This window comes from Boleophthalmus pectinirostris, unplaced genomic scaffold (assembly GCF_026225935.1).
Source record: "Boleophthalmus pectinirostris isolate CB_2022bp ecotype Guang Dong unplaced genomic scaffold, ASM2622593v1 HiC_scaffold_15, whole genome shotgun sequence".
Taxonomy (NCBI): Eukaryota; Metazoa; Chordata; class Actinopteri; order Gobiiformes; family Gobiidae; genus Boleophthalmus; species Boleophthalmus pectinirostris.
The window spans coordinates 9,260,695-9,284,191 of NW_026571070.1; the positions used below are offsets into that span (position 1 = coordinate 9,260,695).

Genomic DNA, 23,497 nt, shown 5'->3' on the forward strand with positions numbered 1-23,497 from the left:
ACGTTTCTCAACATTGTACAGTCTAAGGTGACATGGAATATACTTAATGCTTTAACGATTATATGGGAAATTAAAATTGTAATGCCTATGTAGTTTGATTTACCCACATCTGAGCATTGTGAAGTATGAGTAAATGCAATAGTAGCCTTTGTTTGGGGTTTGTTTTTATAACTAAAGCTTGAAAACTGGGACCAAAATGTGAAATTCTAAATTAAATGGAAGATTTTGGGTAATTGGATTAGCCTGTTCTGGTTTATTGCAAAGTATAGATTCATGTAATTGTGCAAAAAGTAGAAAACCTCAACCCAAATCTACTAAAATCAGAAAATTACACGCGTTGAACCATGTTGTCTGACTCAAGTTGCAGAGTTGACATTTAAAACACAGTCGGATCTTTGCGGTAGCCTGCTAATTCTACGGAAAATCTCACTTGCAACATTTTTAAGGACACACCCAAGCCAAATACTTCTACCGGTGATGCCCAGTATGAATCATAACTGCGCAGGAACAGCCCCCGCCGGCCGCAGTCACAATGGAAAGAAACCGGAGTCGTGAATGGGTTAGGTAGGATGACGCACCGAGGAATGCGACTAAACGGAGGCTTAAAGCGCCAATTCGTGTTTTTACGCGCTCGGTCAATGGTTAACCAGGATCAGCAAGTTTATTATCAGGGTGTTGTTTGGTTTTTCGCTGCCCTTTGGACTCATTACACCCATTGACAGATGTTAAAAGGCGCACGTCGTTAAACCCAGGTAGTGCGTAAAAAGGTGCGCGCGTCAAAATCGGCGCAAAAACACAATAAATTCGAGCGGCGCGTCGTGCATCGTCCCGCTTAAGTGCGCAATTAATAGTCATAAAAGTGTCAAAACTATTTCTGTCCTCGCCTTACCAAATATGGATAAGGCGGTGCCAATTCCGTGCCAATTACGCGCTTGCGTCACTTCCTGACGGCCTCTTTCTCCTTCCTGCGCGCAACATGGCACCGGTAAGGTTTTACGCTCGTCGATAAAACGTGCAAATAACGTTGTTTAAACTGCAAATATGTCATCTTTTACGTGTAGTTTGAAATAGCAAGACGAATTACAAGTGATTAGATGTGGATATAGTGAGAATAAATATTTAGAATGCAAGGAAAACCGGAAAGTTAGCCTAGTTAGCATTAGCATGAAATCTTAACATGTGTAACACGTGTCCCATTCATTCAAAATTTATTTAGGCTTTATAAAATGTATTAAGGGTAGATTTTTTTTTTAAGTGTATGTAGGATTTTCTAATATTAAAACAGAGTGATCGTGATAGTAGTTGGAATGGATTTTTTTTTTTTTTTTTTTTTTTTTTTTTTTTTTGGTGAAGAATTACTGAATTAAATCGGATTTCTTTTTTTTTTAATCTCTTTAAAATTTTTTTGTCAAGAATTACTAAATTAAATCGGATTATTTTTTTTGTGTGTGTGAAATGTCAATCACTGAATTAAATCGGAAATTGACTTTTTAATTAATTTCTCAAACTAAGACAAAAAAAATGCCAATCGTCAGCAAAAGGTCCAAAAAGGGTGCAGTTTTTATTTATTTTTTCCTTTTTTTTTTATTTTATTTTTTTATTTATTTATTTTTTGGTGAAATGTCAAGAATTACTGAATTAAATCGGAAATTGATTTTTTAAAATTAATTTCTCAGATTAAGACACTAAAGAAGAAGCCAGCAGTCGGCAAAAGGTCCAAAAAGGGCGCCATGTGGAAGTTCACCCTGGACCTGACGCATCCAGTGGAAGACGGCATCCTCGACTCCTCCAACTTTGTAAGTATTTATAGTATTTCGTGTTTCTTAAATGATTGTAAATTGGTTTATATCGTAATCAGGGCTTGACATTTATTAATATGTACTTTTGTAGACTTTGTACTTTTACATAAACGTGAGAGCATCCACACTCCTAACAAAAAAGAATATATTTATCTGGTATGGAAACCAAATTTATTACTGTAGCTGATAATAACCACAAAAGTAAATTAGTTTACATATACACAAACTACAAAACCTAACTTATAAGTATTGTTAAACCCTGGTTATCAAACATATTAAAGAACTGCACATGTGAAGTGATTTTCGTGCATGTGTCTAATTCTGTGTCGGACTAGGGTGCCCTTCCCTAGCTCCTGTACTAGGGTTCTCTTCCCTAGTGGTCACTGTGCTCTGTCCAATAGGAAACCTTCCTCAAAGAGAGGATCAAGGTCAATGGAAAGACGGGGAACCTGGGAAATGTAGTCCAGGTCGGGCGCATGAAGAACAAGATCAACGTCACGTCTGAGAAGCAGTTTTCTAAAAGGTGAAGTGTCAAGAGAGACTGAAAATCATAAAAATATTGGGGGAAATTAAAGGTGCACTTTTCTGGTGAGATGTCCACCACCTACTTCAGTAAAATAACTTTTTTAGAGACAAGCAGGTGATTGAACTTCCACCAGTAAAGCTGCAAAGTGCACCTTTTAAAGAATATTAAGATGTAAACATTAACCCTCTCATATATGAACCCAGCAAATACTCACCAACAGCTGTGGATGAAAAATATCCAAATCAAACATACTCTACTAAAGACCAGAGCTGTTCCCTTGAAATTAAGAGAATAAAAGTTGATCAAATACAGTCATATTCTTATTTTCACATATCTTTAATTGTAGAAATTGTAGAAAACACGACTGCGCATGTCTTAAAAATATAATCGTCTCCTCTCTATGTTTTTGATTAATACAATTGATTTAAGAGATTAAATTGAATGGCCCTGGTTCTTAAATGCTGGATTTTTTTATGTGTTCTAATTGCGTTTTTTCATTTTTTTTTTATTGCAGGTACCTGAAGTATCTAACGAAAAAGTACCTGAAAAAGAATAACCTGCGTGACTGGCTGCGCGTGGTGGCCTCAGACAAAGAGACGTACGAGCTCCGATACTTCCAGATCAGCCAAGACGACGACGAGTCCGAGGCTGACGAGTGAAACAGAATCGAGCAATAAAATAAACAAGAAAATCAAGTTGTGTCATGTCCTGTCATGTCAGTTTGCACTAGTGTCACAGGAGGCCAGCAGGGGGCACCAGACACACACAAAATGGTTCTGAAATGGGACGGAACGCTACTGGTTATAATTTTGGTGTTTTCAAGATGGTTTATATAAAAAATTATCTGAATTTCATGGACTTTTATTTGGTTAATCTTTAAAAATGATAGTCCTTTGTTTAATTAAATCGGGACAAAAATTAATCTGCTTTCAAAACTGAGTTAAACCTTTAGAAGTGCAAAAAATTGACAGAAAATTGTTAAGGAGAAAGTCAAAAGTCTCACAATAAATCTTTAGTTGTAGCTCTTCGGTAAACTTCATAACAGAGACATACTCAGACCTGGACAGCGGGGAGACTGCTGGAAATACCGGGCAAAATTACAAATCTGCTCCAGGTGTCGCAGTGAGACAGCAGTGACTCTAATGCAGATGTTTTGTCATGTCCTTTGGCAAGACACTTCACCTACCTTGCCCAGAATGAGTATATGTGACTGGCAGTCTCGTGTCGACAGGAATTTGTGGGCCTGGGGACAAGGAGCCTCACGTGGGCCCTCTGTAATATAAATTAATTTTAAGAAGGTCCAATTTTGGGCCCCTAAAACCCTGGGGCACAATAGACCCCTTTATCCACTCCCCCCAGACTACTGCCCTGACAACAACCACAAAGTGTACGAAGTGAATAAATAACGCCCAAAATTCTAAAGTGACTAATATGAGCTTTAAAAGACCAAAACATAAGTCAGAGTAACACTGAATTCTGTAACATTACACATGTTTTGGAGGATTTTGATCAATACTTGAGACAAAAAGTGTGAATTGAAAAAAAACTAAAAACGACTGTTCATACCTATATAGGCCTAACTTTATTTCTCAAGAAAAATATCGTGTTTCATTTCTGGGGTAGGTTCTAATCAGGCTCTAATAGGATGACCAGACATCTCTATTTACCCAGGACAGTTCTAGTTATGAGCCTTGCGTCTCCTGTCCCAGCAGATTTATAAAAAATCAGTAATTTGTCCCAGATTTATACAAGAAATGTGGTGTCCAGGTGTCCTATGTTTAGGCCAATTTGATCTAAACCAGGACTAAACTAAGATTAAACCAGGATTATCACAGTTTTTTGACTAATCTGCTCCCTGCCAACAGTAAAGAGGAGCATAAATTGTCATTGTTTGGCCAAAATTCATTAAACTGTGACTATAAAGCAAAAAAAATACAACGTCAGATGTCCCTCGGATTATGACTGACACGAAGAATGCACAATGTTACACACTGTTTTTACAATTTTCTTTTAAACCAAACATCCCAACCCGAGTGTGCTCCATTCTGAAGTGACTAATGTGAGTTATAAAAGACCAAAACATCACGATAAGGCTGCAGGTGCATTTGAGCAGAAGTGAAAGTCCAATTGAAATATTTTTAACACATGTATTAACTGTAGACACGGACAAATAGACAAAACAGGCGCATGAAAACCGCAGAAGCTCCAGTCTGTAGCTGCAGGGCCTGATCTGGAGGAGGTCCATGTGTTCATCTGGAGCAGATAAAACTGAACCGCCGGAATGCACCTTCAGCAGCAGAAAAAGGAGACGCTCTGAGAAAACACGACTAATGTGATTCAGCAGAGCGAACAATAATAACAGTGCAACAAATACACACTTTGGGGTGTTTATGAATCTACGTTTTTGGTCAGTGTCCAACAATCTTAAACATTTTTTTTAGATAATCTTGCTGTATTTATACAACCTCACCACAAAAACTGCAAAACAACAAAGATAGTTCAATTTTACCTGTTCCTGTCCATCTCAATTTAACATTACAGCAATTCTTGACTTTGACTTGAGTCAGACTTGAGTTACTATTTTTAGGACTTGAGACTTGACTTGATAAAATGGACTAAGACTTGGGACTCAACTTGGACTTGAAGGTCAGTGACTTGGGACTTGACTTGGTCTTGAGGCCTTGAAGCACTTATAAATCTGAATAATTTCTGTTCCGACAGTAATGATTCACTCTAAAATCTTGTCAAGACATTTAAAAAGGAAAAAAATGCACTTCTACAATCTTACATACTCTATAAATACTCATAAATATACCCTTATTTTTTTAAGTATAATTTAGTTTAAAATTTATATAAATTGCAAAAATCTAAGCTATATTTGGTGCTTTGGCCTAAAGACTTGAAATGTCTTGAAGCTCAAAGCAGACGACTTGGACTTGACTTGGACTTATGGGTCAGTGACTCGAGACTCGACTTGGACTTGCCTGTATTTGACTTGGGACTTGACTCGGACTTGACGTCAAAGACTTGAGACTTAGTTGAGACTTGCAAAACGACGACTTGGTCCCACCTCTGCAGCAAACGGACCAAAAAAATCTGTAGTTTTAAGGAAATTTAAACCAAAATAATCCACAAAAACATTGTTTAAGATTCAATTTACAACAAATAAAGCTGACCTGATTAGTAGACTTACAATTCCTGAAAAGTTCTGAAATTATTGACTTGTAGCAGAGGTGGGACCAAGTCGTTGTTTTGCGAGTCTCAAGTAAGTTTCAAGTGTTTGACCTCAAGTCCGAACCAGATTTTTACGATTTATTTGACTGAAAAAAAATCATAGTATATTTATATACGAGTATTTATAGAGTATATAAGGGATGTAGAAATTAATTTAGTTATTTTTCTTTTTTAAATGTCTTGACAAGATCTTAGTGTGAATCATTACGGTCAGAATAGAAAGAATTCAGATTTAAAAGTGATTCTCAAGTCCCAAGTCATTGACCTTCAAGTCCAAGTCGAGTGCCAAGTCTTAGTCCTTTTTATCAAGTCAAGTCTCAAGTCCTAAAAATAGTGACTCAAGTCTGACTCGAGTCCAAGTCACAACCTGCAAGTCCCCCCCTCTGACTTGTAGTACTATATCTGTAATTCTGTTTATTTGAATTGATACTACTCTAAATTCCCTTTGAGCCTATGCATAACTCGTCTATATATTCCCCAAACATTTTACTACACAGACTGAGTAGGTGTGGACATGTATTTCGTTGTAATCTGGAGAAATGTGATCCGTCAGAGTCAGGTTACTCTGAGCCAGACACAGTTACACAACCAGTCACAAGTTACCACAGAGCTGTCTGCTGAAGCCTGCCAAAACAGAAAATACATGTCATTTTAAAACCTTCCTTAAATTTAGGAAGAGCCGCTTTACCCAAAATATGCTCAGAATAACTCATAAACAACAACAAATAAGACTGTAGTGTTTAAAAATACAGAAAATCTTTATGTATTTATTAATTTGTTTGTTTAGTGATCAATGAGAAATGGGGAAATCTCCAAGTGAAAGGTTAGTTTAGGTTGTAGGGAACTTCATAGCTGTTTATCTAGCGCCATCTACTGTCCATCATTGTTATAATATGTTACAGAGCCAATGAAATCTAATCGCTCTCTGCTGCTGCACGTGGCCGGTTAGCTCAGTTGGTTAGAGCGTGGTGCTAATAACGCCAAGGTCGCGGGTTCGATCCCCGTACGGGCCAACGCTGTTTTGACACTTCAACATTACAACAAAATGACGTCACAAAGTAGAACAGAGCGTTTTCAGATTTTGTGTAGACAGACTAATAATAAACAATTACTCAAACGTGTGTGAAAGAAACAAAACACAACTCCAGCTCTGTTTTGGAGGAGTAGTTTTGTTTTGTTTTTAATTGTAGAAGTTTTGCATTCAGTAGTTTTGCAGCACTACAAAACACATCAAAACAAAACAAAACATAAACTACAACCCCATGGATCATGACTGAAAGGGTTTAGGCCAGGCATGTCCAAACTACGGCCCGTGGGCCAAATGCGGCCCTCAGACAAATTTTTCTTGGCTATCAGGCTTCCAGGTGACTTGGCCCAAATTACCTTACATCAATTAAAAAATAACTTTTACTGCAAGTTTTTTGAAAATCTACCTTGATAAAGCTAATACTGAATATTCAGTGTGTGGTTTTAAGGATCTTAGAATAAATAAAGACTGATGGCTCATTCTGTTAAACATGCACATATTTCAATTATTCTCCGTATTGAGCACCAGTCTACGGCCCTCGATCGGCCCTCTGCTTGGTCTGTGTTTAGATATGTGGCCCTTGATGAAAAAAGTGTGGACACCCCTGGTTTAGGCTGAAGTAAAAAGTACTTAGTAATAATAATACGATTACCTCACGTCAGCCATTTTGATAGGCAAAAAACGTCCGTATCAACAAGTCAATATCAACATCGTCAACACTTATCGGCGAGTTTTAACTTTTCAAAGTAACGTTTTTGATCCTTAACATTCACTGCCTTAAGAGTAAGAGGATGAAGTCATGTCAAAACAATTAAATTAAATGCAAACCCTATATCAAAATAAGACGAGTTATCTCATGACAGACAAACGCAACGCAACTGTCAACACAAACGAGCGGCTCCACTGACTTTTTGCCTACCAGCCACTGTGCATGTGCGGAAAAGACGGATGTAAACAAAAACAACATTTTCTCATATTCCAAACCCTGTTAAACAATGACAGAATTCCAAGAAAGAAAAGCAGCGTATGAACAGCAAGTTTGTATTTACAATTTCACTGCATATATAGACAAAATATAAATTCTTCTTCTTCTAGGTCAGGGGTGTCAAACATACGGCCCGGGGGCCAGATCCGGCCCTCCAAGACCTTTAATCTGGCCCTCGGCTGATTTTATACTAAAATATTTTAATTATATTTTCTATTAAAATATTGGTAATTTTCTGCGGTGTTTATCACAGCAGCGTCTCCAGCGTCTCTGTATGTGGCCCCTCCCACCAGAGCAGCACAAATGAAGACTTGTCTCTTTCCAAACGCTCTTAAAGGACGATCGTTTTGACTGTTGACCGTGACACCCTCATCAGAAAAATGTCCAAAATGAAAAACGTGGTGCCGAGTGCAGGATTTTCCCAAGAAAAATTGACTTATTCCTATTTGCATACAAGTTAATATTAAAACTGTGTTGAAATTACAATTTTCTTAAAGCTTCAGGTTGTTCATAATATTATAATATTTTGTAAAAGAAAGAGTTCATCAATTAAAAAAGATTTCTGTAATAGATTTGCGTTTCTCTACACAAATATTTGAACTTATTGTTATTTTTGGGGTTTATATGACATGAGTTTTCTGATCCAGCCCCTTTGGGATAAAAGTAGGTTGGATACGGCCCCTGGACCAAAATGAGTTTGACACCCCTGGTCTAGGTATTTCTGTAAGATCTGATTTTTATATTGTTTTTTGAAGCCATGTTATAACAGTATTATAACATGGCTTTAAGCTCACAAGAGTAAATTTATTGTTTTATTTTTATTGGTCCAGTTTATTTATTATATTATATAAGTCTCCATAATAATCGCTCTATCTGCTTCTGCTGCAGATGTTGTCAAATCCATCATCAAAACAAAATACTTTAATTGTACTGCATGTTAATTATAAAATACTTGAGACACTTTATTTGAAACGTTTTCTATATAAATAATATGGTTTTATTTGCTTGGCTTGTCCGCGGCACACCTGGAGAGTTCCCATGATGCCGTGCTGCCCTGATCCTATTCCACACAACGGACTCGAGTTGCAGGTTTGAATCATTAACGCTCGTCTTAAACCAACTTTTACCACAGATCTGCACAAACTCTACAAAATATAACTTACAATATTCAAGCAACTAAAACATCTACAGGTGAGTCCAATGTTTATTTACTTAAGTTTGTGTTTACATTTTTACACATTTATAATCTTGTTATGTAGAGGTAATAATAGACTTGTATTTTTATTTTGTATCTTTGTCTTGTATTTTAGTTTGAATTGTTAGATCAGTAACATACATTTTGACAACAACTTGTGATCAGAAAGTGGTGAAGCAGAGTCTAGAAACTAAATATCTTGTAATTGTAACTTTTTGTGCAATTTCAAAGCACAAAAGACACTTTAAACTGAGACTTTTTACGTGTATATCGTGTATATCGATATATCGTATTGTTTTATGCGATGATACAGTATCGAGATCGTGAGCTGCTGGATCGATATATCACCAAGAGTATTTTTTGGTATATTTTACTAAATTATTTTGTTACAGCTACAGGAAGGAAACTTTTTTTATGTGACACATTTGACATTTTCACTGTTCTCATGATAAAAATGTTCGCGTTTCATATTCACTTTAGTGGTTTAACAAAGACTTTTAGTATCACAGACATGATTTAGACCAGGGGTGTCCAAACTTTTTTCATTAACGGCCACATCTCTAAACACAGAAGTCAGTGTCTTTATACAGTCTTTATTCAAGCTAAGATCTTTAAAATCACACACTTAATGTTAAATATTAGGCTTTATCAAGGTAGATTTAAAAAAAAACTTGCGGTAAAAAGTACATTTTTAATTGATGTGATGGGCCAATTCACCTGGAAAGCCTGAGGGCCAAAAAAATTGTCTGAAAAATTGCATTTGGCTCACAGTTCATAGTTTGGACATGCCTGATTTAGACTTTATCTTTTATTGAACGAATCAAATCGAATTGAAATATATCGTATCATACTGAAAGTGCACTGTATCGAGGTATGTATCGTATCGGCCACTTCTTTTTTTTTATAACTTTGTTTTTATTAGTTTTAAGTAACATTTCAAAACATACAAAAACAATATACAATCAAAAACAGGGTAACAACAGTCTGGAGTTACAGGTTCTTATTTAAACATGCATTTGGTATTGACATTTTTATGCACTGTGTTGTTTTTCTGGTTTTCTCATTGATGAATACATTCCATTTTTCCCATTGCTGGTTGTATTTGTACCCTTTAAATTTAAGATTATATGTTATTCTTTCCACCATTGAAATATTCTCCACAATCCTGATCCAGGCCACTTCTTAATGATTCCCAGCCCTAGAGATTAATGCCATTTATTACAAGACTAACTAAAATATATACTTTCTGACAGTAAAAAATACTTTGAATAGGTAAGTTAGGTCTGTCTTATCAGAGGCCAAAGTGAGGCCCGTGTATTGTTGAAGCTTTCCGTTGTGAAAGTGGAGCCTGTGAGTTCATGAATGTTTCAGAGTCGTCCCGCTCCACCGAGTCGGGCGTCACTGCTGTTTAAACGACTCCAGAGTTTTGGAAGTAAAAAAGATGGACGCATGTTATATTTGGTGCAAGGAACTGGATTTATACTCGCATTAAGCTGGCCGACATGTTTTAGTTTTTCTTTGTAGCGATTTAACTTCTTAATGATACCCAGTCTTACATATATTATTAGTGAGATCATAATAGAAATAACCACAACAAAAAGTACATATTTCTAAATCTGTGTATAATTCATTCATTTGTTTTTCAAAATAAAACCAAAAATAAGAAAATGAAAAAACAACAATTTTCTTCGTTATTTGTCTCCAAAACCAAAATGAAAAAATGGATAACGATTCTTCTTTTTTTTTTCTTTTTTTTTCAGTTTTCGCTTTTGTGTTTAAACTAATAATGGAAAAAAACAGATAATTAACGGTTTCTGTGACTTAAACTACAATGCCGGACTGAACCAGGACTAAAACAAGACTAAACCAGGACTAAAACAGGACTGAGTGTCGGGACAGGCCTGGAGCTGGAAGTGCGCCTGCGTAGACTGTCGGGTGATCAGGACTGAGGCCAGGACCAGACCCGGACCAGACTAGGACTGAGACTGAGACTGGGACTGGGACCAGGACCAGACCAGAACTGAGACCGGGATTGAGACCGGGATTGAGACTGGGACCAGACCAAAGTTGAGACCAGGACTGAGACCAGGACTGAGACCAGGACTGAGACTGAGGACTGAGACTGAGACCAGGACTGAGACTGGACAGACTGAGACTGAGACCGGGACTGAGACCAGGACTGAGACCGGGACTGAGACCGGGACTGAGACCAGGACTGAGAGGACTGAGACCGAGGACTGAGACCAGGACTGAGACCAGGACTGAGACCGGGACCGGGACTGAGACTAGACTGAGACCGGACTGAGACTGAGACTGAGACAGGACCTGAGACCGAGGACCACAGACCGGGACTGAGACCAGACTGAGACTGAGAGACTGAGACCGGGACCAGACTGACTGAGACCAGGACTGAGACCAGGACTGAGACTGGGTCCAGACCAGAGACCAGACCAGACTGACTGACCAGGACTGAGACCAGGACCAGACCAGGACTGAGACCAGGACTGAGACCGGGACTGAGACCGGGACTGAAACCGGGACTGAAACCAGGACTGAGACCAGGACCAGAACAGAACTAAGACCAGGACTGGTCCCAGAATCATTATCCATTATCTGTCTTTTAATTTTGGTTTTGGAGACAAATAATGAAGAAAATAATTGTTTTTTCGTTTTCTTATTTTTGGTTTTATTTTGAAAAATGAATGAACGAATGATACATGGATTTTTTTATTTTTTTTTACACAGCCCTAATTCAATCTCTTCTCCATCTTCAGGAAAATAAATGAAGCACTAACCAAGATATCAACACTACCTTTGACCATGGAGGACACTCACTGAACCAGAATTAAACCACCTTCCATTAAAAAAAAAAAAAATCTACCTCAAACTCGGTGCTCTACCTCCTGGAGTCATGGCGTCTTTCCTGAGCCGCGTGTTTTCCGGAGACTCGGCGTACCTCATGTACTCCCGGCTCGTCCGCACCAAACCCGTGGGCTCCATGGGGCAGTCCGGGGACGAGCTCACGGAGATGGGCGACTCGTCCTCGGGCGTGGGCCTCGCCAAGGTGCTGACCACGGTGGACCTGGTGTCTCTGGGCGTGGGCAGCTGCGTGGGCACGGGCATGTACGTGGTGTCCGGGCTCGTGGCCAAGGCGATGGCGGGGCCCGGGGTCATACTCTCCTTCATCATCGCGGCGGTGGCTTCGGTTCTCTCAGGTGAAAGTCAATAAATTGGGTTTTAATTTTCATATTACCTGGAATTTAAACATTTTCTGAGGGAGAAAATCAGGTCTGCAACGAGTCATTATCACGATAAATTAAAATAAAATGGTAATATTTTAAAACAAGATGAAATTACGTTGCCTTGTATGTTTTAATCGTTATTGTAATACTAAATTCTCTATCATTACAATTGTTTTGGAGGATTTTGAAAATCAGTACGAGACTAAAAAGTGGCCTGACTTTATTTGTCAAGAGAAAAATCGTGTTTCATTTCTGGGGTAGGTTCTAAAGAAGCTTGAAAACGGTGACCAAATGTTCCTTTTTACCCTGGACAGTCCCAGTTTTGAGCCCTGTGTCCCCTGTCCCAGCAGATGTATCCAAAACCAGTGATTTGTCCCAGTTTTATACAAGAAATGTCCCTATTTTTGCCCAATTTGATCTAAACCAGGACAAAACTAAGATTAAACCAGGACTACATCAGGTCTAAACCAGGATTCAAACAGGACTGTCACAATTTTTGACCAATCTGATCCTCGCCAACAGTAAAGAGGAGCAAAAATTGAAAAATTTGTTTGGCCAAAATACAGAAAACCGTGACCATAAAGCAAAAAAAAAAAAAAAAAAAATGCAGCCTCAGATTATGACTGACACGTGAATGCACAATGTTATACGCTCTTTTTACAATTTTATTTATACCAAACATCCCAAGCTGACTGTATCTCAGTTTGGAATTTTGAAAATCTGGTCACCCTACTCTAATGCCTACTCCTTTTGAGCACTGATGTGTCACTTACTTTACTTTACTTTACTTTACTTTACTTTACTTTATTATTTTTTATTTCATTATTATTATTGTTTTTTATTTTATTTTTAATTTAATCAATTAATTTATTTTTTTTATTTATTTTATTTTATTTGTATTAATTTATTGATTTTTATTTATTTGTATTTTTTTTATTATTATTAATTTATTGATTTTTTATTTTATTTATGTTTTTTTTTTTTTTTTTTTGTTTTTTACACAGTGCACAATAGCTCAAATAAAAGTGAATAAAATAATAATCAAGTGAGTGAAAATCGGATCATACGCAACTCGTGAGCCGGAAATGCGTGTTTTTCTTGGTTGCACGTGGCCGGTTAGCTCAGTTGGTTAGAGCGTGGTGCTAATAACGCCAAGGTCGCGGGTTCGATCCCCGTACGGGCCAACGCTGTTTTGAAAGAACAAGTCTAAAATACTCATGACAGGAGAAAAAAGCATGTGTAATTATTAAAATACACATATTTAGTCATGTGTGTTAGCTGTGCTGTAAGATTAATTGATAATTATCACATCACCAATTACAACAATTATTACAACAATTATAATTCATCCTAACAGAAAAGTCTTCTAACTGTTCAGACATAGTTCATATGTTGTTGTTTAGTTTGACAGGTCCCAACATCCCTTTTTCCAATTTCAATCCACTTGCATCCCAGTTGTTCAGTAAAGATTTGAGCACAGTGTTTCCCAAACTTTTTTCTGGGGGCCCATATTTTTAAAAGTCACAAACCTTCGCAACCCAAGTCAATAGACATTATTCGTAAAATTCTAAATAAAGGTGGATTATTGAACATTAATGAGGATATTTTATCGTGTCTCTCTGAACAATTAGTATTACTCGGGTTTTACTTATTATTAGTTTTACTTTTTGTTTACTTATTATTTACTTATTATTAATAGTAGTATTACTCAAGACCTAGTAGCTCATATATTCTGTTGTGATGTGTGAGCTACTGTGTCCAAATAATGTCTCTTGTGAATCAGTAAAGTTTGTCTAAGTCTAAGTTCTAAGTAATGAAAAACAGTAATTGAAGCAGCAATAAGTCGCCTATTTGGACATTAAATGTAGCCCATTTCTTTTTCTTTTCAACATTTAATTGAACCAGCAATATTGGAACAAAACAGTCAATAAAATAATTACAAAGAGGTTAGAAACTATACAAAACATGTCTTAACATTTCAATATTTGTAATGAGATAAGTGGGCCTGTCTGTGTTTTTGTAGCGTGTTCCAGTCCGGGGTACAATCTGTTTCTGTGCTTTGTCTTCATTTTTGTGAGCACAGAAAATCAGAACTGTATTTTGCAGAATTTTCATGTAAATTTTCAAGCAAATCAAAATAAATTAATACAAATTCAACATGTTTGAACCACAGTCATTAAATCCACATGTTGTTTTTGTTTGTTTTTTATTTTCCCTGGTGCCTAATTTACTCTCTGACCTCTTCACCCCTCCTTGTCTCTCTCAGGTGTGTGTTATGCCGAGTTTGGCGTCCGTGTCCCGAAGACCACCGGCTCGGCGTACACCTACAGTTACGTGACGGTCGGGGAGTTCGTGGCGTTTTTCATCGGCTGGAACCTGATTCTGGAGTATCTGATCGGGACGGCGGCCGGGGCCTCGGCGCTCAGCAGCATGTTCGACTCTTTGGCCAATCACACCATCAGCCAATACATGATCACACACCTGGGCACGCTGCGAGGGCTGGGTACGCCATTTTACTTCAATAACTTTTATTTAAAGGTCCTGTATTACAAAAAATTGACTCTTGTGAGCTTTGAGACACGCTGTAATGTTGTTACTGCATCAAAAACGAACCTGGAGTTGTGTTTAGGGTTACAAAACACAACTCCAAGTATGTTTTTGATCAAGAAACAACATTATAATAGGTTACAAAATAGAGTAATATGAGCCATGAACATTTAGAATATTAAAATGTTCAAGCAAATTACATTCAATTTCTTAAACTCTTTATATAAACACTTATACCACTGTTTAAAGCCAAAGTTTGTAACTTTTATTGCCAGAAAACAGACTCAAATAATATCAGTTGTTTTAATTATACTATAGATGTATTTACAGGGCAGCTGCGAGGTCTTAAAAGTCTTAAAACTGTCTTAAATTTCATGTTCTTAAATTAAGGCTGTAGAAAATCTTAAATTACGTTGTCCAAGTCTTTTTTTTTACAAAGGTTTTAAATTTTAGTAGCTTATTTTTTGTAAACTCACCCGGGCTGCAGTGCAATGTTAAACAGAGGGGGGGAAAAAAAAAAAAAAAACACAGTGAAATTATGAATGAACATCTAATTTGGAGCATATCCAAACAATACTTTGGTTTCTGGCGCTGGCGGCAATGAGCAAATAATCAGTCGACTGGAGGAAGATGTTGGATGGATCATGGGGAAGTACAGGTTTAATCCACATCCACTCTTAGATTCTAGATGTAGTAGCTGGTTGGTCGTCATTAGAACTGGATCTGGTGTTTTTCGCCCACATAATGGGTGCGATGTTGATCTTAATTTTCATTTAAGTGGTCTTATAAAGCTCTTAAAAAAGTCTTAAATTTGGGGTAGTCAAACCTGGGGATAACCTGTTTTATTGCATTGAAAAACATAGAAAAACATCCTTTCTGTGAGCAGGCTTGCATCTCCACAAACCTGACTCTTGTTTGGCCTGTAGAAAGGCTTCTTCCTGCTTGTTTCTATGGAAATGTTGTTGCCATTGCCTATAATATTCCACAGTATGACATAAAACTATAAATCTGTCTCCATTCCAAAAGTATTGTTTTAACTTATACTATTTCCTTAGAATCATGCAGTTGATTTTTCACCTCCAAAAAGTTACAGACTATCACTTTAAAGAAGACATAGGACTGTTAATGTAACTTTTCTGGTGGAGGATCCAACACCTCCATGGCCAGACAAAGTAACAGGTTAGATCTATGGAGAAATGAGCTTGCTTAGAGTCGAGCATTTTTAACAAAAAACACACCAATAATTGAATAAATACAGAATGGTTTGGTTTAATGACTCTCAAAGTTACAGACATAATGTTGATTGTTGATATTCTTGTCTCTCAGGTAAAGGTGAGGACACGTACCCGGACCTGCTGGCGCTCTTCATCGTGCTCCTCGTCACGGCGATCATCGCTCTGGGCGTCAGAAACTCCATCGGCTTCAACAACGTCCTGAACGTGGTGAACCTGGTGGTGTGGGTCTTCATGATCATCGCTGGACTCTTCTTCATCTCAGCACGAAACTGGGAGGGAGGAAACTTTCTGCCCTACGGATGGTCCGGGGTGAGTCCAGTGTTTATTTGTGATTATAGATTCAGAGTAAACCTGTACGACTCTGGATACTGGATTGAACAAACAAAAAACTAGACCAGGGTTGTCTCAGTTTATTGCCTTGACGTTTGCATTTAAGTATGAAAGTACCAGGGCCAAATTTAATCATGTTTGTGGTGGATTCTTCTGCCACCACTCCACAGTGTTAGTATTATTTCATTTCATTTACATTAAGATAATTACTGCACACATAGTTTAATATAATTCCTTTATTTAGACTTATATTTTAATTTGAGTGCACATGTTTTAGTTATTATAAGTCTCAATTATTTGCATATGGATTGAACCAGGACTGGACCAGGACTTAAACAGGACTAAACCAGGACGAAACTGTTTTCAGTCCTGGTCTGGTCCCAGTCTCAGTCCTGGTCTGGTCCCGGTCTGGTCGTGGTCCTGGTCTCAGTTCCTGTCTGGTCCTGGTCTGGTCCTGGTCTGGTCCTGGTCTGGTCCTGGTCTCAGTCCTGGTTTGGTCCCGGTCTGGTTGTGGTCCTGGTCTCAGTTCCTGTCTGGTCCTGGTCTGGTCCTGGTCTCAGTCCTAGTCTGGTCCTGGTCTGGTCCTGCTCTCATTCCTGGTCTGGTCCCAGTCTCATTCCCGTTCTAAGTCCTGGTCTGGTTCTGCTCTCAGTCCTAGTCTGGTCCCAGTCTCACTCCTGGTCTGGTCCTGGTCTCAGTCCTCATCTGGTCTTGGTGTCACTCCTGGTCTGGTCCTGGTCTGATCCTGGTCTCAGTCCTGGTCTGTTCCCATTCTCAATCGCGGTCTGGTCCCGGTCTAAGTCCTGGTCTCGGTCCCAGTCCGGTTCCAGTCTGGTCCCGGACCTGGTTTAGTCCTGGTTCAGTTCGTTATCCTTTTTTTTTCATTTTTCATTTAAACACAAAATCGAAAACTGAAAAAACAAATCATTATCCATTTTTTCATTTTGGATTTGGAGACAAATAATGAAGAAAATAGTTTTTTTGTTTTCCTATTTTTGGTTTTATTTTGAAAAACTAATGAACGAATGATACACGGATTGTAACTGGTCAGTGAGAATTGTTTCTAGCAGACGTCCTCTTATTTTTGTGCAGGTGATGCAGGGAGCAGCCACCTGTTTTTACGCCTTCATTGGTTTCGACATCATCGCGACGACGGGAGAAGAAGCCAAAAACCCAAACACCTCTATCCCGTACGCCATCACCGCCTCGCTCGTCACATGTCTCACTGCGTACGTCTCGGTACGAACTCTATCAAGAACATTTTATCTCATTTTGTTTATTTTGAAGTCAGTAAGAAGTCAAAACCTCCCTGCTGAAGTTCTCCTGCTTTCTCTTTTTTTGTTTACAGCCTAAAATCTCCCATAGTTAATGAATTTGCAAGTGGAAAGTTTGATCTGTGTCTCTTTAAACCACTGTGAGATTTATTTGAAGTACTCCTCTTTGCACTCAGTAAAACCACAACATTTTACTCCATGGAGATTTTTGCTTGTAACGCTTAAATTTTTAAAAGATAAAGTTATTTGTTTCAACACTTCAGCTCTTTGGGTTGCCAGATTCTAGGGGAAATTTCTGAGGTTCTGAGCAGCATAAAACTCCTTCTCCTCTCCTCTTTTGTCTCCAGGTGAGTGTGATCCTGACCCTGATGGTGCCCTACGACCTGATCGACGGCTCTGCTCCCCTCATGGAGATGTTTGCGGTTCACGGGTTCCTTTGGGGGAAGTACGTCGTAGCTGCAGGTTCGGTGGCGGGTCTCACTGTGTCTCTGCTCGGGTCTCTGTTCCCCATGCCCAGAGTCATCTACGCCATGTCCAGAGACGGGCTGCTCTTCAGGTCAGACACAGACTTATACAAAGAACACGTAAATTACTTTTTGTACACATCAGAGTTTTCAAAATCTTAGGGCCTATTTACACGAGAACGATTGCGGGTAAAAATGACTAAATGTTTTATCGGAAGTGCCTTTCGTTTAGATGATGACGGCGTTTTTGGGGCTTAAAAATGCAAAAATCTGAAACCACCCTCCAGAGTGGAAAAGTTGAAATGCTCCGCTGCAGCGTTTCCGTCTACACTGCCCAAGACGCAAAACTCTGGTCAGATCTGCTCACGTCGCGTACCCGTTTACATCACATACATACAGTACACAGAAACCTGGCATGCATACCCAATCAAATTCCACACACTTTTGCGTCACCATATGCAGATTTCCTCCCTAAAACGCTTGTCTAAATGTGGAATAAAAAGTAAAGACGCAACGCCACATCATATAAACGTAGCCTGAATCTATTCTAGTGCAATCAAAGGCTACGTTCAGACTGCAGCCTGAAGTGACCCAAATCTGATTTTTTGGCCCCTATGTGACCTGTATCTGATCTTTTAATGACAGTCTGAACGACACAGATCCGATTTTTTCAAATGCGACCCAGGACACTTGGATATGTGCTCCTAAAACCGATACTTATCCGATCTTTTGCGACTTCAATCTGAACGGCCAAAGCGCATTCATCCGACCTACACGTTATCAACAAGCCACAAACGTCACTATTCTGCTCTGAAGTAGGTGAAAATTGTTAGTGAACTCTGTGTCACTGAAGTGAAGCACATCTCCACTCACCACTCTTGGCTCCGTCTCCACATCCACACGTTCCTTTTCAACGGACATCGCTGCCGCTGTCCCACAAAACACCACGGCCAAAAACCTCGTCCTTCTCCTTCTCAATCTCCTCCTTAAAACAAGTAAGTTGTTCATGTTCTGGCTTCGGTACGAGAGGAACTTTAAAAATGCTCAATGCTCGCTTTCATGTTTGAACAACTTCCGTAAACACAGAGCACGCTCGCTGTGGTTGATGTCGTCGTGTCTCCAGTGCACATGCGGGACACTTTTGGGCGGTGTAATGTTCACACTGGAGTCACATACAAGTCGCATTTAAATTGAAATGTGAACGACCTCACAAAAACATTGGATTTCACAAAAAAATCTGAATTGAGCATGAAGCCAACACCAAGGGCACACAACAATGAAAGAAAAAGATACATGAAAATAAGCAAAAACAACGACTACAAAACATGAACCATGACAAGATGTTTCAAAGGATGGTTTTAACTTTCTATCATCTTCATCGCAACTATCCACTTGAAAAAAACATGTCTCAAATATTACCAAAGTAAATGTTGGCATTGTTCAGTCTTACTTGTTTCTCTCCTGTTTGTCTCCACAGATTCTTGTGCCACGTGTCGGCCTTTACTCACACTCCCGCCGTGGCCTGCGTTGTTTCGGGGACTTTCGCCGCCATCTTAGCGCTCCTGGTCAGCCTCCGCGACCTGATCGAGATGATGTCCATCGGCACGCTGCTGGCATACACCCTGGTTAGCGTCTGCATCCTTTTACTGCGCTACCAACCCGACGAAACCACGGACACGCACCATTTCAGATCCGAAGACACCGAGGACATTAAACAGCTTGAAGACGGAGATTTTCCCACGAAAGACGATCGAAAACTGATAGAAAATGAGAATTCGTCTTATCACGCTGGAGGGACAGAAGGCGAGGGAGACGACTCAGATTTCCACACCGGACACGCCCCTTTATTTAAGCGGATTCTTGGCGGTCATTATTACACGATTCGGATGCGTTTGGGAATGCCAGACGCCTCCGCCCGCCCCACGCCAATCACCGGCCGCACCGTCACGAGATGCACCCTGTCGTTCTTCATTTCTAGCTTCATCATGTGGTCCTGGGTCATTTTCGGAGTGGAGCAGGGGTCGGGATTTGGAGCCGTACTTTCGGGGATCATGGCGGCGTTGGCGTGCGGGACGTTGGTGAAGCTGATGGTGACGATCCTGCAGCAGCCCGAGAGCCCGCGCCGTCTGCCGTACATGGCGCCCTGTGTGCCCTTCGTCCCCGCGGCGGCCATTTTAGTGAACACCTACCTGATGCTGAAGCTGAGGCCGCTGACGTGGATACGGTTTACGATCTGGTGTCTCATCGGTGAGTTTATTTGGCTGACGTTTTGAGATTATGGTTAAAGTTTCACTCGCAGATGTTTAACTCACAAATCCTGCATGTTTAGGCTGAATTCTTCTCTTCAAACAAAGAACACCTCCACCTTGTCATGTCATGTGGAAATACAGAAAGTGCCACACTGTGTTTTAACCCTCTCCAGGCAGGCGTTGCAGATTTGCAACAGCTAAATTCCAAGTACCTACTTACTCCACATCTATATTTTATGAGCTTTTTTTACTCAGGAGCCTTTTCTCCCATCCATGCTGATAAACGTGGGCAATGCAGACTGTGCAAGAATGGCTACACGCAAACGGCCTGCCAGAAGTGCAAAATACTTTTTTTGTTTACAAAGGATAAAAAAGTCAGAATTGTATATTACTACCCCATATTATAATTTTACCCAAATATCAGATTTTTCCTGATACTAAAAATTAATTTGAGCCTGAGAGGGTTAAATACATTTCGTTGTTGTTTTGTTTAGTTTTACACATCTTTGAGTAACCCTTTATTATTTATTATTAGTCTGTCTACATCTCCAAAGCTCAAAATGCTCTGTACCACTTTGTGACGTCATGATGCAGTAGTAAACAGCTCCTTTAACCTTTAGTTCACCAGACATTGGCAATAGATGCATCAAGAATCTCGAACTTCCGGTCATTGCACAATTCATACTAGGAAGGATTTTCCAAAAAAGTGAGCATCAAACCTCCATGTTGTTTTCCCAGTGGGATGCGTCTATTGACAAAGTCGATCTTTTCAAGTCTTTCGAACCATATCAGTTTTTGTTTCTGGTTCAGATATTTTCATATTTTAGTTATGGGATTCAGACATCGTAATTGTGTGGTTGTTGGATCCTAACACCGGAAAATGGAAGAGAAATTTGTTTGCGAACTTCATAACTGCAAATCTCCATTCAAACTGTTTCCCTTCCCAACGGAATTAAAGGAAACCTTTGACTGCCTAAGAAATAATCCCGAGTTTGCAGCGAACATTTTGTATGTGGAGCGACAACAAAGTGGGATCCGTTTGTTAAGTGAGAAGTGCAGAAGACAAACAGGCTGAGCTTGGACATCCAACAACCACACAATTATGATGTCCGAATCCCCAAACTAAAATATGACAATATCAGAATCAGAAACAAAAGAGCGATATGGTTCAAAAGACTTGAAAAGATAGTAGACCATCGCACTGGAAAAACAAACATGACAGTTTGATGCTCACTTTTTCAAGTCTTGATGCATCTATTCCAGGGCTGAAATCATCTAAATGATACAAATGAAGGTGGTAATACAGGAAGTGGAGCACTTCCTGTATTACCACATGACATCACAAGGTGGAACAGAGTGTTTTCTGTTTGAGAGAAGAACTAAATTTGTTAAAAATGATTGAATGAAACACAACTCCGGGCAGGTTTTTGATACGGGCCCTTTAAGTAATATTTCAATATACATACACTTACCCCTTTTACTAGGTGTGTGCAAAAATATCAAAACATCGATATATATCGTATGGTTTAATGCAGGGGTGGGCAAACTACGGCCCGGAGGCCATATGCGGCCCTTTAATCTTTTTAATCTGGCCCACCAAACTTGAAAAATAATAATAATTTTCTGTGTTTTAAAAGTAATTTTCTACATATCCCATGTTATTTTTTTCACTTATGAGGTGGATTACAAAAAACTCCATCCATCTGCTCCTGGTCCGGCCCTTTTGTCAAATTTTAGAACCCTTCGTGGCCCATGAGTAAAACAGTTTGCCCACGCCTGGTTTAATGTGATGATACAGTATTGATATCGTTGGCTGCTGTGTCGATATATCGCCAAGAGTTTTATGGTATGTTTTACTAAATTGTTGTTACGGCACCACAGTTTTGTTGCTTGTTTAGAGAAAGGAAACTTGTTTAAGAAACATATTTGATATTTTCCCTGTTTTGATGATTAAAATGTTTGTGTTTCATATTAAATTTACACAAGAAGTGGTTTAACAAAGACTTTTAGTATCACAGACATGATTTAGCCTTTATTTTTTATTGAACTGGATCGAATAGATTTTCAATATATCGTATAGAATTAAAAGTGCATTGTATTGATATATGTATCGTATCGAGGTATGTATGATATGATACCCAGCCCTACCCTTTATCCCCTTTACCCTCTTTACCCCTTTACCCTTTTACTGTTTCCCCGTCTCTGGCCTCTGCACATGTTGACCACAGCAGCAGCACACAGTCTCACATCAGTTTGAAGTCAGTGATTGATGCTCTTCCAGCTTCAGTCTTTTGTGTCTCAGGCAACAACAGTGGAACAAAAATAGAAGAAAAACTGTTTCACATTTACATGAGTTCAGTCGGACAGGATCACAACCACAACCAACTTATTCAGCTTTAGGAGAGATTATCTAATAAGTCGTACAAATAATATGATTGCTTATTATTTTATCCACATGTCTATTGAGATATGGAACGTTTTTAGAGGTAAAAAGTAAGTAAGTAAGCAAGCCTTTATTTATATAGCACCTTTTCACAGATAAAAAAAAAATCAGAGAGTGCAATAAACAACATGTACAAGAACAGAGGAATTACAGGCACAGTCAACTAAAAGCTTGTATAAAAAGCCATGTCTTGAGCTGCTTTTTAAAAGAGTCTATAGAGTCAGGGGGCAGGGTATTCCATAATGACACAGCCTCAGCCACAGCCTCAAACTCACGGTACAATATTTATTGCAATATCGTGGGAAAGCTCAGTGGAGCACTTCCTGTATTACCACATGACATCACAAGAACTGTTTAGAGTGTTTTCTGTTTAAGAGAACAATTAAATTTGCACTTCTCCAGGTTTGTTTTTGATGACGAAACAACTATTATTACAAAGATCAGAAAATAGCATCACATGGATCCTTTAAAGTTGATTGATTTAGCATAAATATTTAGACATGAGCATTATTCAAATAGTTTTTCATTTTCCATTTCCTGTGCAGGTTTGCTGATTTACTGCTGTTACGGCGTGTGGCACAGCACTCTGGAGCTGAACGCGCAGGAGGAGCAGGCTCAGGCCAGCACCTACCAGCGATACGATGACCACCTGGACGATACTTTCTCCCCCGACTTTTACCCAGAAGAGGGCGACGGTGAGCGGCCGTATCAGGGCTGGTCTGCGCCCGAGGAGAGGGGCTACCTCTACACCGCCCAGAGGAACCACCCGGGGCAGGAGGTCCCGTACGAGGAGGGTGAGGATGAGGAGGAAGAGGAGGAGGAGGGCGAGGAGGGGTATGGGTACCAGTCTGCACCCAGAACGAAGTACAAGAGCTCGAGAGGAAGGACCAATCGGGGCTTCTTTGACGATGACGATTAAAAATGGGCAAAAACTGTTTAAAGTGCCT

The 23,497-nt window shown here is 39.3% G+C and overlaps 2 protein-coding genes and 2 non-coding genes across 4 annotated transcripts; all 4 read left to right on the forward strand.

Moving 5' to 3' along the window:
* The first annotated feature begins 826 nt into the window (after positions 1–826).
* On the forward strand, positions 827–3,020 carry rpl22l1 (ribosomal protein L22-like 1). Its single transcript, XM_020922770.2, has 4 exons — positions 827–985; positions 1,677–1,796; positions 2,201–2,322; positions 2,840–3,020. The coding sequence occupies exons 1-4, from the start codon at positions 977–979 to the stop codon at positions 2,982–2,984; spliced, it is 396 nt and encodes a 131-aa protein (XP_020778429.1). The 5' UTR covers positions 827–976; the 3' UTR covers positions 2,985–3,020.
* Positions 3,021–6,498: 3,478 nt separating this feature from the next.
* On the forward strand, positions 6,499–6,572 carry trnai-aau (transfer RNA isoleucine (anticodon AAU)). Its single transcript has one exon. It is a non-coding gene; the product is annotated as a tRNA-Ile (tRNA).
* Positions 6,573–11,677: 5,105 nt separating this feature from the next.
* Positions 11,678–23,469, forward strand: slc7a14b (solute carrier family 7 member 14b). The gene is made up of 7 exons (XM_020922792.2): positions 11,678–11,981; positions 14,275–14,511; positions 15,882–16,099; positions 17,213–17,359; positions 17,742–17,950; positions 19,336–20,105; positions 23,096–23,469. Exons 1-7 carry the CDS (start codon positions 11,678–11,680, stop codon positions 23,467–23,469), a joined length of 2,259 nt encoding a protein of 752 aa, XP_020778451.2.
* trnai-aau (transfer RNA isoleucine (anticodon AAU)) lies at positions 13,119–13,192 on the forward strand. Its single transcript has one exon. It is a non-coding gene; the product is annotated as a tRNA-Ile (tRNA).
* Positions 23,470–23,497: the final 28 nt, after the last annotated feature.